Source organism: Anabrus simplex, chromosome 7, assembly GCF_040414725.1.
Source record: "Anabrus simplex isolate iqAnaSimp1 chromosome 7, ASM4041472v1, whole genome shotgun sequence".
In the NCBI taxonomy this organism is placed as follows: Eukaryota; Metazoa; Arthropoda; class Insecta; order Orthoptera; family Tettigoniidae; genus Anabrus; species Anabrus simplex.
In genome coordinates this window covers 188,762,540-188,779,740 of record NC_090271.1, presented here as the reverse complement: position 1 = coordinate 188,779,740, position 17,201 = coordinate 188,762,540, and the positions used below count along the sequence as shown (strand labels likewise).

The window sequence follows — 17,201 nt, the reverse complement described above, 5'->3', positions numbered from 1 at the left end:
GGAAATATTAGGATTGTTCTGGAAAAGTCGAAGGAAGTTCTTGTGTATGAACGACAGAACAGTTCAGGAGAAATTTCACGAGACGACGGCCAGAACAGTTTTCCAAGAGCACGTCGGACAGTGGTTTTCTTACGAGAAGTCGAACCGTGTATTCTCTACGGGAAAGAAGAATATTTTCAGACGACGTGAATACTAGTGTAATCCTTGTAGGGTACGATCATCACATTACTTGAATGCCAGTGTAATTCATTGTTAGCTCAACGCAGTATCCAGCGAGCTTATTACAGTCATGCATTCTCCCGGGTGGAAAATGTTAAACCACAGACAGTCAGCGTGCTCATTAAAGCCGATTCTTGCCATAGAAGCTTTAGGAATGTTCCATTGGACATTATGAAAGGAAGTCACGATCTCAAGTGGATAGACGAGAGGAAATCTAACCTTTATTTAATCATCATAATATTCAGCCCTATTATTTGTCAGCCTAAGGCGCATCGTAACTTAATGAATGTGTTCAGAAGACAAAGCTTATAGTAATAATGGACCTGAAGTACATCGTTGCGCCAAGTTAAGTGTTGAAAATAACTTAGTGAGTTATAGCTAGTGTGGATCCCTGTGCTAATAGAATATTTTAGTTTCAGCGATCTCCGAGGAAACCAAGTTGTCGACATGCGGCGATCAAGAGGGAAATCGAGAGATTTTCTGGGACTTTGCTGGAATAAAAGGAAGACGCTGAATAGAGCTACAGTCATGTGGAACTAAATTCCAGAGTGCACGCCAACGCGATGACTTTGTACATCCGTAAACCACCATAGATGAGGCAAGAGATGTCGTCGCCTGGAGCAGCATCCCGACGCCAAGGATTCTCACCGGAAATATGAGTACCCTTGTAAAATTTCTTCTCTTTTAGTAGATGACTAGATTGTATTCTTGCGTAGAGTAAAGTAGTTTCCTTAGTAATTTGTATTTAATGGTGATGGGAGAGCGTTCCTTACTTCGTTGATTTGTGATTTCAATATTGTTCTATCTTTGCATTTCCTTGGAATAATGATAGTTTTATTTTGGACGTGATGATGAATAATCCCAGTTGTTCTTGAGTCGACAAGAGTGAGTGATTATGATCTTCGAAAGTGACTTTAAGGGAGTAAGGCCTACTAACAATCATGATAATAATAATAATAAGAATAAGAATAAATTAAACTCATAAAAATAGTAAATGAAGATATGATTAGATGTAGGAGTACACTATAATTAAATCGTAGTTTTAAAACCCTGTTAGTCATGTGTAGTGATTGATGGTAGAAGGGAAAGTGAACGACGAATGTGAGAAATATTCTTCGAGAGAACGATCTAGGAGCCATTATAGGATAATAATAATAATAATGCTAATAATAGTAAAGGTCGGATAATGTAAAAGTTGTTGAGATTAAACTTGTATGGTCATTGTGATAATGGAGTTCGCCATTAATGGACGACATGGGACTACTAGGGTGCATGTCGGGCCTAAAAGGTATTATGAGTCACAGTGATTGTAATGAATGATTATGGCGATAATGATTTATGAGGATGTACGAATTTAGTGACTAATAATAGGTCTATTTCTGGCTCAACAACTGAAATGAATAATACATGACTTAATCGTTATTAGATGTTTTCGAGGCTCGTGAGCTCTTATCACTGATGATGGTGATAGTTATTCTTCGAGAGAGAAATTTGGCTTTCTGTATCATCATAACTACAGTCATGAGCGAGTTTTTATTCTGGTCAGATGATTGTAAGGATCTTCAATAAAACTCAAGAGGAAGACGAGATAAATGACTGGATGATAATAATAATAATAAATATTACAGATTCATTGTGTGATAAAAATTTACTTAACCAGTTGGTAGAATTGGGTTGTTTGATGTCATTTACTTATATCATTCCAAGGAAACTTATCTTGTATATTTTTTTTGGTGACTGTGAAGCATTGTTGTTGTTGTTGTTGATTCCGTGTAGGATCTCATGATGCTCTATCCATCCATGAAATGCTAGGTAATTTAGAAAAGTTAAATAGAGTAAGGAAAGAATACAGTCAAGCGTAGTCTACAAGAGAGAGGGAGTTATGCCAAAGAAATTGTAAAAATATTTCCCAACACTAAAATGAAATTGTAAAGGAATTTTATGATGACAAGATGAGTTAGAGGATTTTCACAGGTAGAGTGAATGAATTTTCAAGAGATTTCCTCGAACAAGTAAATGCTGAGCTAATAGTAATTTTTCTTCAAAATGTATGAAATTATTTTACCTGTAAATGACTAAACATGAGTTATAACGGGAAATGACAGCTTTGCTAATTTTGTGGTTCATTCGATGTTGCAGAGTAAAATACTGGGTGGAGTTTCATTGAAGAAGCAATGGAATCTAACTCCAGAAGCATGCGAGGACTTATAGTCGTGTTCATTTATTCACAAGCCATTAAAGATTGAGATATTTCTTTTGTTGCAAAGTCACATTGTATTTAAAAATTTTTTTTTTCTTTCATGCATTTGTCCAGACTGAGTTTCCGTTATGTTTTAATAAACGTTGTTGTTATTTGCCCTGATTTTCATTTATATTGTGTCACCTATCCAGTCACCAAGGGTCCTGAAAATATAAACTCTATGAAATTGTCCCTTAATAGCAAAATCGGCCCTGCGAACGGTCCACCCTTTTGGGACTCTCGTTTTGCCGACTGAGCGACCCCGGAGAAGGGGACAATATATACAATTTCAAATTAGTTAAAATATCAAATGTGTGAAAATTCACTCAAAATCATCATATTAAAATAATATACCTGAGAAATATAAATATAAAATGTATTTCTAAATGCCGAATAGGAGATCTGCAACTTAATTAACGCTTGGAATATTTTAATATACATAAGTCCTTAAGCTATAAATAATATCGATAGTTTGGAATATGCAAATATATTGAAATTAATTAATTAATCATCGTGTTTTATAACATTTACAAAAATCCAAGCCTTATTTGAACATGGCAAGCTATCCTGACGCTTTGAATTACGGATTTCTTTTCCGTTCTAACACTCACGTTTAATTGAACTTTTTTTTCCTTTGCATGTGCACCTCTGAAACGCTTCACCACTTGAAGTGGAGGATTTCCTTGCACGACCCTTTTCATGTAATGAAATAAAGAGTTCGTCGCAAAGTATAAAAATCTTGTTTTAACACATGACATTGGCACAAGTCAGTGGTTGGCATCTAGAGATATTTTTTATCATCGAAATCTACTATTAAGAACTGAAATAGAATTGAAGAGTACCAACTTCAATATAACTAAGAAATGGCAGGGAAAACATGATACTAGGTCTGAGTCAACTCTGCCTCAAATTGGTTCGTCGTTGCCACCTGGATTTGAGCTTCCTCGTAAAATCTGGTCTACTCTTAACAGGATACGATCAAAACATGGTAACTGGGCAGGTTTCCACTACAAATAGAAAAGAATTCCTAAACCTAACTGCAATTGCGGTGCCTCTAAGCAGACCATCAAACATATTATCACCCAGTGTCCAAAAAGAAAGTACAGTGGCGAAATCGGTGATTTTGCTTGTGCGTTTCCTGAGACAATTAATTACATAAATAACCTGGACATAAAGATATAGTTTGGTTTCCTAAATTATGTATGTATGTATGTATGTATGTATGTATGTATGTATGTATGTATGTATGTATGTATGTATGTATTTATTGTATTTGCAAATTCATTTACTAAATACATAAATCATCGAGAGCCGGCAATTATGTATAACATACCGTAAATATGATTCAACATGATATATGCGAACACATTTATCATATTAACCAATTCCATTGGTAATTATGAATACAGATTTATCAAGTTTACCGTAGCAGGTACAAAGGGACAGTAAACCATCATATTTATGATATTTTTTGACTCAAACTGCTGTATTTTGGTGATGAAATATGCATAAATGATATGAAGTCCCTACAAAGTTTAAGACAATTATGTTCGTAATACAGTAGAATAATATAATAATTTATTAACGTTCAACTGTATAATGTAACTAGGAAGCGACATAGCATTAACTTACTTACTTAATCTGTTTACCCTCCAGGGTTGGATTTTCCCTCGGATTCGGGGAGGGATCCCACCTCTACCGCCTCTAGGGCAGTGTCCTGGAGCGTGAGACATTGGGTCGGGGGATACTATTGCGGAGAATGACCAGTACCTCGCCCAGGCGGCCTCACCTGCTATGTTGAACATGGACCTTGTAGGGGGATGGGAAGATTGGAAGGAATAGGCAAGGAAGAGGGAAGTAAGCTGCCGTGGCCTTAAGTGAGGTACCATCCCGGTATTTGCCTGAAGGAGAAGTGGGAAACCACTTCCAGGATGGCTGAGGTGGGAATCGGACCCATCTCTACTCATTTGACCTCCGGCTGAGTGGACCCCGTTCCAGCCCTCGTACCACTTTTCAAATTTCGTGGTAGAGCCAGGAATCGAACCCGGGCGTCCGGAGGTGGCAGCTAATCTCACTAACCAATACACCACAGAGGCGGTCCATAGCATTAACTTTGATTTATAATATTTTTGGTACAGATTTTACGGATTCAGGGCGTTTCTAACTACATAAAATCAATATTGCGTCATTGTGCCTGCGAAACCGCTATGCGAAATATATTTCAGCTTAGGACTGTGGTCGGTAAGAAGTATCTGACAATAAGGTTTAATGCTATGCTGGTCAATATGTCTTCAAATACATCGTCACATAGAGCTAAAGTTTCGGACCTATCCCTCGGGTTAAACTGCGGAGCTAGCAAGAAATAAAGATATTAAACGGCCATTACCTTTCTAAAGACCTGCTGCCTGATGGAAGAGGCACCTCCCGCCTCCTGATTCACATACACACGCTTAGTTAGATGTTGATCAAGTGGTTAAGAGACGTGAACATCCGCGCTTCGTAAACCCTCGGGGAAGGTTCGGGACCTTTCCTGAATAATCAAGACACACCCACGGCGTTTTATTGGTTAACATCAAACGTTACAGTCAAAATCGAAGAATAAATAGGCGGAAAATTAATTACAGAAATTAGGGATTGGCTGAATTCAAAACTGGCGGAAAGAAAAGATAAATATTGCCAACCCAAAGATGAATGAACAAAATTTAGTAAAGAAAAAACTTATGAATACAAAATTTCTTCAAAAAGGGTTCTTTCACTTCGCACCAGGGTGCATGATCATAGTTTTTGTAGTGACATCTATGAGAGAATGTCCACACTTCTTGATGAATGGAAAACAAAACAAGTTGAAATTCACACAGTACTGGAAAATTATTAATCACAAAATTACGGTAGTGACATCTTCTGAGGAAAAGTTTAAGTAGGTCTAGTTCCAAATTCAGTGTTTCTCCTGTAGAGGAGTTCTAATTGGCGCAAGATTTAAATGTGCGGCGTAGAGGTGTACCTCCCGGTACAATTATTATTATTATTATTGTTATTATTATTATTATTATTATTATTATTATTATTATTATCTTTCTGGTGTATTATTTAACTGTCTTCCCAGTTCTTAACTCATTACTCGTAATGGAACTTTCTCATGTCGATTACTTTTCATTCTACAATGAAAACATAAATATTATATTAAGAAGGAAGTAATGCTGTTACTAAGAGTGACAATTTAACAAATCAGTTTGATCGGTTCAATGACTACCACAAGAATTTAACAAATGGAACGTTCGTTAGCTAGGGCATTTGCACACTGAAAACCTCAATATCCATCTTACGACATCACCTCTATCCCACCAATTAGAGAGTTGCCAACAGTATTCAATTTATTTTTGAGCATTAACTGTATACCCCTGTACCAAATATCAGTTATCTGTCTGTTAGGTCATCAGCCCAGAGGCTGGTTGGATCCTCAAATAGCACCACCAAAGGTTATGCGGTTATAAGGAAACCGCAAAAACCAATGGCAGCACCAAAATGAGGCGTACTAGGCAAGACGAGGAGTGAGGTAGTTTGCCATTGCTTTCCTCACTGGGTCAGAAAGTGCTATTGTAGCACGACTGACCCTATGAGCAACACCTTTCATAACACTCAGATGCACTAGCCGATCTCTGAATGTCATTACTCAGCACCACCCATACCCCAGCAGCTTCCATATTGTCACAGCCATGGATGAGACTGGAACTTCGGTGGAAGCTACACTTTACTCTGGCCTGTTCCAAGAGATGGATACAAAAGTACTGTATCCATCAAGAAATGGCAGCAGGCAAATATCAGTTATATATATATCAATATTTTTCCTCTCGACTTCAGAGCACTGTCATAGAAAACTTGATCATTCTTTATCATCTTTGGGAACCTCAGGAGTCTAGGATACACGGTTTCCCATTTTCACACCATGGCTACATCCTTCTCACTCCTAGCCATTTCCTATCCCATATAATATATAATTTCGTGTGGCTATTACTAGCCGAGTGCAGCCCTTGTAAGGCAGACCCTCCGATGAGGGTGGGCGGCATCTGCCATGTGTAGGTAACTGCGTGTTATTGTGGTGGAGGATAGTGCTATGTGTGGTGTGTGACTTGCAGGGATGTTGGGGACAGCACAAACACCCAGCCCCCGGGCCATTGGAATTAACCAATGGAGGTTAAAATCCACGACCCGGCCGGGAATCGAACCCGGGACCCTCTGAACCGAAGGCCAGTACGCTGACCATTCAGCCAACGAGTCGGACTTCTATCCCATCATCGCTATAAGACCTCTCTGTGTCTGTGCAATGTAAAGCAGATCGTAAGAAAAATGTCCTCTTAATAACATTCAGGAACAAACTGAAGCTGCTATCCAAGACTGGAATAATCTGCCCCATTGTAAGTTGGATTGCTTGGTGTTGAGTGTGCTTCATCGTGTCTAGGACCGGAGGTGGCCATACAGTACATGGCACTGATCTGCTACACAATGAAGCATAATATTGTTTTAAAAATCCCGCATTACGAACTTTGTGCTTTTGTTGCTTTTTTGTTGTTTTTGTAAAGCGGAATGCATGGTGTTTGTATATATCCTTTGCAATGTATACCATACGTACAAGCCACATAGTAAAATGGAAAGTACATTAATCCACATTATACAAAATGTGCTTGTGCATTGTAAAATATATTTTTAATATATTTCTACTAATATTTTGCACTGCAATATTTCATCAATATAAACATATAATAACGGGCGCCAGGAAATGTTCTCCGCAGTGCCTACATGCTGCTGCACAAGGGAGCATCAGCAGTTTAGTTGGCAGCACGGTGTCATATCTGTCAGGCTCACTCGCCGACAGGCCAAGTTCAACAGGATAGCAGTGCAAGGAAGACCACACATGTGAGCTGTGGCTGTCGAAATCGTCAGTATGTATTGCATTAATGGAGCGTTCAGATTAATTATTGGAATACTGCAACAGGATACAAGCGGTAATGTTTACTACTGAAGAGAGAGCTTTTTGGTTGGAATACGTTTTTCACGAGTGTGATCGGATTACAGAAGATGTAAAACTAAAATTTCAGGCGCGGTTTCCTAATTCAAAGTGTCCAAACCGGGATACCGTTCGGGATTTGATAAGTGAACTTCGTGTGACCAGCTCAATTCACGATGTACCGGGAACAGGCAGGCCTACGCTTTAAACAGACGGAAAAAAGATTGATGAACATAAAGCGAACATCATTAGTTATGTACGGTCCATTACGAAAGAAATTTTAGTGAAAGTGTTCGGCAATATGTGTAGACGTGTTTTAAGTCTGTCTTCGAACACTTCCAGCATTTGTTATGAATGTTGTGGTGAGTACAAAGTTTACTGTTTGTTGTTTGTTTTGTTCGCATACAAGCGGCAGCAGCCGTGCTGCCAACTTAACTGCTGATGCCACCTCGCGCAGCAGCACGCAGGCGCTGCGGAGAACATTTCCAGGCGCCCTGTTATCATCCCTTCTGACAATTTGACCGACCGAACCAGTTTTCGAGAAAGTTTCAGATGCCTACTCTAGATGATTCCTTAGGCTTGCAGGCCTTGAAACATTGACTTACCGGGGTAATACGACAAGTTGTGCCGTCGATGTGAGGAGCAGCACCAGTGGACAGCCCATCACCGACACACTCGAGAAAGACTCCTTGTGATGTAGGTACTCCTTCTCCTTCTGTGCATCCTTGAAGGCCAGAGAGAAGAGCTTCGTGTGGTTAGACACATCCTTGTGTCCATCCCTGTTGATGAGTTCCTTACGGAGACGCTTTTTAAAGTCCTCCGAGTCCTCCCTTGCCCGGCCGTTGCCCAGAACATGATTGTCCTCAATTTCCACGGGACTTGCAGCCTGTAACATGAACCATCCGTATTCCGTTATTTTTTTTATGATTTACTTGTAGGAATTACTGTGTGTTATATACCAACAAAAATTCTATATACATGCACGGGATTATGATTACAACATGAATGATAATGATAATAAATAATGGGATAGACTTGGTCGGACACAGTTGCAAATTTACTTTTAAGGTGAACGCGTCATGTGAATGTAGAGATCTTAAATAAATATAGTAGATTCAATCAACTGTGTATAATTTCGGTACCAGACTATTACTTTTTTTTCAGGATTAACTTCACAGCTACACTTGATCGTCGTCTTTAGGCGACGGCAGTATCGTATGCGGCAGGCTGGACAGTGGCCTCACCACTTTGCTCAACACCGGATGTTGGACTGACGAACTGAACTGAACACTGTAGCACACATGTTGTAATAGCAAACAGCGATGGTTACTCTGGTAGTGGATTGTAGCTTGGTTATGCACGTGATTTAACCATAGAGCCGAGTCATTTACCAATATTTTACGTAATAAAACTTTTATTTAAAGTATTCATAATTAACAAAACGCACAAACACTATTTATACCTTAAAGAATAAAATGAAATACCTTGATGGCTATCGATTAAGTTGAGGCCATGTGACCGCGAATGCGTGTCTAAGACGACACCTTGTCCCTATCAAGTCTGTCTTGTATTTTCCGGAAACCAGATGCATTCTGTTAACTTGAACGAGAAGCTGCCAAGAGCGCGCTCTGTATAAATTGTCTCTGAGAGGACGAAACATTCTGCCCTCTGATGATTGCATTCAATCAAGACAAACATGACAATGTCACCAGAATACAAGTACATGAAAAATGTTGCACTCAAATGAACTTGAATTACTAATTAACTGGCATGGATAAACAGAAACACATAACTGTATACTGGTGTTCAGGTTGATGCATTCAGTTTTTGTTCACGCCTGCACAATTAAAGTTTGAATTGTTCACCTTCTTAAACGATGGGCCGAAGAATGAAATGCAGCTTCAAATACTTTACAAAAATAAATACGAATGAAACTTTATACACAAATCAACCCACTGTCACTGTAAGGAATCATCCTGCCATTAAAACATTACTCGATGGGAAGGGGACACATGGTCACTATTGGTGTCTCGAAATTTTCATAAGCAGTTTTTATGGTGATTGCTCACACAAATCCATCGGAACCTGGATGAAGTTCCTCGACCACGCCTAGTCCCACTGAAGCGGGGGTAAATTGTCCTCCTAGATAAGTACCACTGCTACAAGTTGTATATTAGTTTGATGGGAGGCCCACTTTGGCCGGTTTTGTTGTTGGGTTAAATATTCCTAATGCCATCTGGTTCAAAAGTATTGTACCATTTGCTGTAACCTTTTCTATGCTGAAAGTGTATTGCTAGGTACAAGAGTCAGATTGGATTCAGGAAACAAATTTAAACTGTTTCCGGTAAGAAAATGACGTGGAGTTAAGGGTTGAGGGTCAGCAGGATCCGAGGATAGGACTACAAGTTGACGAGAATTTAAACAGTTTTCAATTTGTGTAAGCACATTACTAAGTTCTTCAAATGTTAACGATGATTTTCCGACAACTTGATGCAAATTATATTTGAGTGATATGATGCCAGCTTCCCATAATCTTCCAAAATGGGGTGAAAGAGGTGGAATGTTGTGCCAGTTGATACCCTTGTTTGCCATATTGCTTAAACCTTCCTGTTGATACTGCTGTGATGCCATGAATTGGTGAAGGTCTTTTAATTCTCGATCAGCTCCAATAAATGTAGTAGAATTGTCTCTATAGATGTCTTCGGGCTTTCCTCTTCTGGCTATGAAACAGAGAAGTGCGGCTAAGAAGGCGTCTGTGGTAAGACTGCTGACTACTTCCAAATATACTGCCTTATCCGTGAAGCAAACGAATAGTGCAATGTATGCCTTGATACGGACATTGCTCCTCTTGGTAACTGGGCGAAGTAGAATTGGTCCTCCATAATCAATGTCACACACACTGAATGGACGTGCTGGTTGAACTCTACGCTGAGGATAGCTAGCTATTAGTTGAAGAATAGTTGTCAGCACCTCACCTCAAAGTGTCCTGATGGCAGGAACCACTAAACAGTTTATGTTAGTGTTAAAATATGATACTTTCAACTGGAGATGAATATCCGAACTCTGTTTCAGAATTGATGACGAGTTGTTAATGCCTACCATAGAAGTGGTGTCTTGTTTACAAATTAAATTTAGTCTGTCGGCAGGGTTTCAGTGATGAGAATTGTTTTGACTCCCGCTGTCCAACAGTCCTCGAACCTCATGTCATTTACCGTTGTGATGCTTGCTTTCGACAGTAAATGTCGATAGCAGTACATATGGTTTGTTTCGAGTACATGGGTGTTCATTCTTAGTAGTTGCGTGAACGCTAGCAAATACTACCTTGTTTTTAGAAGTTGTTTGGTTTGTTATACTAGACGTGTGATTTTAAAGATGTCGCAATGTGTTGTGGGCCTTGTTGCATTTGCGACAGTGATTGGATGTACACTCTCATGTTTTATGTGATGCTTTAAGACAATTTAGACAGAGTTTGTTGTCACGATCATATTGAATGTGATTTGACACTGTTAACTTGAGAAATGTTTCACATGCAAAAAGTCCTGGTGCATGGCCCTGTTTACAATAAGAACACTGATTGTTAATGCATGCAACATTTGTATAGGTTGAAAGTTTTTCCTTGTGTGAGCTTTCTTTACTACCGCGCACCTTGACTTGGTTTCCAGAAGTTTGCATGCTTTTTAGGACTTGGCAGCGATATTAAATATAAGATGTTAATTGTCTGGGGGAGGAAATTTTGCTAGAGTCTGCTTCTAGTTCCCAGCCCCTTCTGGTTTCACAATCAAAGTGATCAACAATATGTTGTGACAATATTACTTCTTCGAGAGGAGTATCTAATTTCATTGCTTCAAGTGCTTGTAAGTTACTTGAAAATGTGCCAGTAAATTGCCTGAGATATTCAGCGGTTTCATTCTCCACTGTTTCAATTCTTAAGATTACTCTAAAATGCTTTGCTGCTATAAGCCTCTTGTTTTGAAATCGGTCACATAAGAGGTTCCAAGCTACCGTGTAGTTTATATCAGTAGTTGGAAGGTTCTGATTTAATGCTTTAGCTGAGCCCTGAACTGCTCCAAGTAAGTAATGAAATTTCTGGATGGATGACAGACTGGAATTGTCATACATCAATACCTTTCAATTATCTTCAAACGACATCCAGTCTTCGTAATTATCGCTAAACAAGGGTAGTTTAATCTCGGGTAATTTTATGTGTTTTTTCGTGGTACTACCGGCAAATTCGTTTTGGTCTGGCGATAATAATACCTGCATTTTTACCTTCAAACTGTACACATTGTCTTCTTCTTCATCTCTATCTACACTATGATCTCTTCTGCTATCTTACACTTCTATTTGTGTTTGAACTAAATCGTATTTTCTTTCTAAATCAACAAGTTCATCATATCTAACACTAATTACTGCCAAGTTTTAATTTTTATGATTCAACCTTTCAGATAACACCGTTGCTTGATTAACCTTGCGAATTCGTTCTCATTCATCGTAAATCACTGGCTCACACAAATATAAATAATACAAGGGAAAGTTAATTAAAAAGATCCTGACCTTGTAAATTGAAGTGTCCCATGGTACGTTTTATAATGTTTCACACGCGTTTCACTTTTACCGTGTAATATCGGGTCCGGAAATGAATCAAAAATGTTGGACGAACTGAATAAATAATAATAATAATAATAATAATAATAATAATAATAATAATAATAATAATAATAACAACGTTTGCTTTCGTCCCACTAACTGCTTTTACGTTATTTGGAGGTACTGACGTGCCGGAATTTAGTCCCGCAGGAGTTCTTTCACGTGCCAGTAAATCTACTGACACGAGGCTGATGTATTTGAGCACCTTCAAATACCACAGGACTGACCCAGGATCGAACCTGCGAAGTTGGGGTCAGAAGGCCAGCGCCTCAACCGTCTGAGCCACTCAGCCCGGCGAAAACTGAATACTTTAGCTCACCTGTTGTAATACTATACAGCGATGATTACTCTGGTAGTGGACTGTAGTTTGGTTATGCACGTGATTTAATCATAGGGCGAGTAATTTACAAATACTACACGTAATAAAACTTTTATTGACTCCCACAGCCACAGATGACCCACAGGTTGTCGTGACGACTTTCTTCTTCTCAACCGGATGGCATTCCTGCGGAATTTTTCGACCAGGCAGCTTATGAGTACGTACGGTGAGCAGACATTTCCAATATGTCAGAACAGCTCGCTGTTCACCCATTTTATATTCTTTTCCGGAGACGAAGTGAACCTCTGCTTCGTATCGTCGCTAATCATATCACTATCATCCCATGTTCTGAATATTTCGCAATGTCGGCCCAATAGAATACATATTTCCTTGTGTCACAAGTCTAATTGTCAGCTGCGTAAAATATTACATTTTATAGATGATGTTTACAGTTTTGCAATACATCTGAATGTTGATATCACTGGAAAAAGCGTCAACTGATTTGATACCTTGAGTATAATTATGGTGTATAAGAATATAATACATAATATCACAAATAAGTTTTTTAATATCAAGGAAAGCGATTGTACGAATGGGTGAATGATGCCGCGGGAGGGGAGAACATACAGATGAGTTTATTTAAGTCAGACTTTACATTAGTTTATGTAGTGTTTACTTACTGCAGAATCATCTTCCTTATTCGGCTCGGCTTGGCCATCACACACTGGAGCTCCCTCCTCTGTGACGGTGCCATTTTGGACGTCTGGTTGAAACTGAAAAGCAATAATATTATTTACTATATTAATTATATTATTTAATTATTATATTAAATATGCTATAATAATAATAATAATAATAATAATAATAATAATAATAATAATAATAATAATAATAATACACTGACTGACAGAGCAAATGCAACACCAAGAAGGAGTGGTCAGAACTTTATGCCAATTGCAGGGTAGACTGACGTCACTGAGGTATGCTCATGATGTGAAATGCGCCGCTGTGCTGCGCACGTAGCCAACGATAAATGGGACACGGCGTTGGCGAATGGCCCACTTCGTACCGTGATTTCTCAGCCGACAGTCATTGTAGAACGTGTTGTCGTGTGCCACAGGACACGTGTATAGCTAAGAATGCCAGGCCGCCGTCAACGGAGGCATTTCCAGCAGACAGACAACTTTACGAGGGGTATGGTGATCGGGCTGAGAAGGGCAGGTTGGTCGCTTCGTCAAATCGCAGCCGATACCCATAGGGATGTGTCCACGGTGCAGCGCCTGTGGCGAAGATGGTTGGTGCAGGGACATGTGGCACGTGCGAGGGGTCCAGGCGCAGCCCGAGTGACGTCAGCACGCGAGGATCGGCGCATCCGCCGCCAAGCGGTGGCAGCCCCGCACGCCACGTCAACCGCCATTCTTCAGCATGTGCAAGACACCCTGGCTGTTCCAATATCGACCAGAACAATTTCCCGTCGATTGGTTGAAGGAGGCCTACACTCCCGGCGTCCGCTCAGAAGACTACCATTGACTCCACAGCATAGACGTGCACACCTGGCATGGTGCCGGGCTAGAGCGACTTGGATGAGGGAATGGCGGAACGTCGTGTTCTCCGATGAGTCACGCTTCTGTTCTGTCAGTGATAGTCACCGCAGACGAGTGTGGCGTCGGCGTAGAGAAAGGTCAAATCCGGCAGTAACTGTGGAGCGCCCTACAGCTAGACAACGCGGCATCATGGTTTGGGGGGCTATTGCGTATGATTCCACGTCACCTCTAGTGCGTATTCAAGGCACGTTAAATGCCCACCGCTACGTGCAGCATGTGCTGCGGCCGGTGGCACTCCCGTACCTTCAGGGGCTGCCCAATGCTCTGTTTCAGCAGGATAATGCCCGCCCACACACTGCTCGCATCTCCCAACAGGCTCTACGAGGTGTACAGATTCTTCCGTGGCCAGCGTACTCTCCGGATCTCTCACCAATCGAACACGCGTGGGATCTCATTGGACGCCGTTTGCAAACTCTGCCCCAGCCTCGTACGGACGACCAACTGTGGCAAATGGTTGACAGAGAATGGAGAACCATCCCTCAGGACACCATCCGCACTCTTATTGACTCTGTACCTCGACGTGTTTCTGCGTGCATCGCCGCTCGCGGTGGTCCTACATCCTACTGAGTCGATGCCGTGCGCATTGTGTAACCTGTATATCGGTTTGAAATAAACATCAATTATTCGTCCGTGCCGTCTCTGTTTTTTCCCCAACTTTCATCCCTTTCGAACCACTCCTTCTTGGTGTTGCATTAGCTCTGTCAGTCAGTGTATTTATGTGGCACCGGGCGAGTTGGCCGTGCGCGTAGAGGCGCACGGCTGTGAGCTTGCATCCGGGAGATAGTAGGTTCGAATCCCACTATCGGCAGCCCTGAGGATGGTTTTCCGTGGTTTCCCATTTTCACACCAGGCAAATGCTGGGGCTGTACCTTAATTAAGGCCACGGCCGCTTCCTTCCAACTCCTATGCCTTTCCTATCCCATCGTCGCCATAAGACCTATCTGTGTCGGTGCGACGTAAAGCCGCTAGCAAAAAAAAAAAAATATTTATGTGGCATAAGTCAAAGTAATAATATCCTTCAAACGAGAGAAGATTATACATATTTCCATTGCCTATGTTTTTCTCGACTATCTCCTTGTCCGTGATCAATTCCCTCACACTAATAACGGAATGTTAAAGAGATTATATTTAACCCTGCAATAGTAACGTTTGGTCCATCAGACCCGGATCAAAATGTAATCTGTACATAGCCATACTTGGAAATACTGCACACGACTCAACTTCGCTCTGTCTTTCAAATTAAATCTCCCCTTTGCTACACACTCTCAAGCTTCATCGTGCAGGACGTCTCCCAGTCTTGGATCTGTCAGAACCAACGTACCAGTGACGATATTATTTGATCATCATCTCCATGGTAAGTTGGTTTTAGATTTTCACAGCCTCTAGTGATGCTTTACGTCTCCTTTCGTATGCTGATGCAGATTGCGCTTCTTGCAGCTAGACAAGTATGGATGGAAGTCACGAAGGTAGGAATGACCGAATACGGATGATGCTAGAACAGAACCTAGATGATGTCTCTTGCAAATAGGAAGAGGAAGATGATAAAGACAGATATATTGATTTCTGTATATACAGTAATCCTGATATTGACAGCGAAGCGGAAACTGGGGAAGAAAATGTAGTGCATAGTGATACAGTTACAGATAGTAGTACATACTTTATGGGTAAGGACAATAAAACAAGTTGGAGGAAGGAGATGAAAACAGCTGTGAATGTTCGTATTCGACAGTGAACATACAGTAGTTAATTCACGGCTACCAGATTCTTCAGCTCATGAGGTGGCTCTCAGTTTTCACAGAATGTTGATTCGTGCTCTTACAATGAGAAACTGATTAAAATCATCTCTTATTGCAAACCGATAACCATAGTTATCAACTTGCATTGCCCTTTTACTTCTTCCAGTAATTCATGAATGACGTTTTATTCAGATACCCAACCGAATATAAAAAAATTAGAGATCCGAATCATGTGCTTGGTGAATAGTGAAGACTTTTTACCAACAGAGACGAACGTTCTGCCGGTGATAAAAGGCACATGGGATCTTGTGATTCGTCATGGCTCCCCCGATGAATTTCAGTGTACTTCCCCGATAGTGGCAGTGCACTAATGAATTAAATTTTAATGTGGGAATGACCATTAGAGTAGGGTGTTCAAGATCCCTTCAGCCACGTAGTACAACATTTTTTCGCACAAATATTCTGAAAGTTTGATGGCACACAACAGAATAATAATCATGCACAGCACTAATGAATTCATATATTTTTTCATCATATTTCTCTTTCAGTTCTGAAGAAGAACATTATAATATGTTGTAAACAGCTGTTAACTTAGCCTATATTCCGAAGAGAGTAGGTTTGAATCCCACTGTCGGCAGCTCTGAAGATTGTTTGCCGTGTTTTCCCATTTTCACACCAGGCAAATACTGGGGACTGTACATTAATTAAGGCCACGGTTGCTTCCTTTTAGCTCTATCCTATACCATGATTGACATGATAACTCTCTCAGTGGATACGGCGTAATGTAGTCACAATTTAGAATGCGCTTTTTAATAGGTGTCCCAGCATACCAAATACAGACGTGCACTCCATCAAGAATGCCCTGATCTTTACGGACCACCTGAGAAATAAGCAGTTAAAATGAAAATTCTCTGTCGAATATGTCTCTAAAGACGTTACCTGTATGATTTTATTCGTAAGACCATCACATAGTGAATATCCGTCCATATTCGTAACTCGATAAGACCTCGCAGATGCTGCTAATTGCAATCCCAATCTACTGAGGGACACAGTCAAATGTCAGCATGAAAGCGGTCAATGGGTATGTGCTTCAACAAATTATTAGTCAGTACAAGGGTATTTCAATTTATACAAGTCAAAACTCTCCCTGTATTTGTAAGTTCCTACCGGTTTGAGAGCCTTCACGATGAAGAATGTCTTGATGCCTGCCATTCTCAGCATCTCTTCCCGCTTCTCTCCCAAGGCTGGTTCTACCTCAAACTCCCCGTTGAGGTAACTCAGTGTCTTCTCTGAAATATGCACCCTCCTGGAACAACACAGAAACAAATTATTATAATGGAATACACTCTAACATAATATTTTAAAAAACTGTGGTATGGAATACGAAAGATCAAACTTCATCTTTAGGGTATTCGTAACCCACAAATTTTTTAAA

General features: G+C 40.3%; 1 protein-coding gene across 1 annotated transcript in view; it reads right to left on the bottom strand.

Annotated features, from left to right (window-relative positions):
* The window catches only part of LOC136877774 (adenylate cyclase type 3-like), a 1,080,140-nt gene that overhangs the window by 243,579 nt on the left and 819,360 nt on the right, over positions 1 to 17,201 (bottom strand). Inside the window, exons 7-9 of the mRNA XM_067151981.2 lie at positions 16,934 to 17,072; positions 13,107 to 13,199; positions 8,066 to 8,346 (exon numbers count right to left, since the gene is read on the bottom strand). Coding sequence (XP_067008082.2) covers positions 8,066 to 8,346; positions 13,107 to 13,199; positions 16,934 to 17,072 — 513 coding nt within the window. The remainder of the gene's footprint in view (positions 1 to 8,065; positions 8,347 to 13,106; positions 13,200 to 16,933; positions 17,073 to 17,201) is intronic.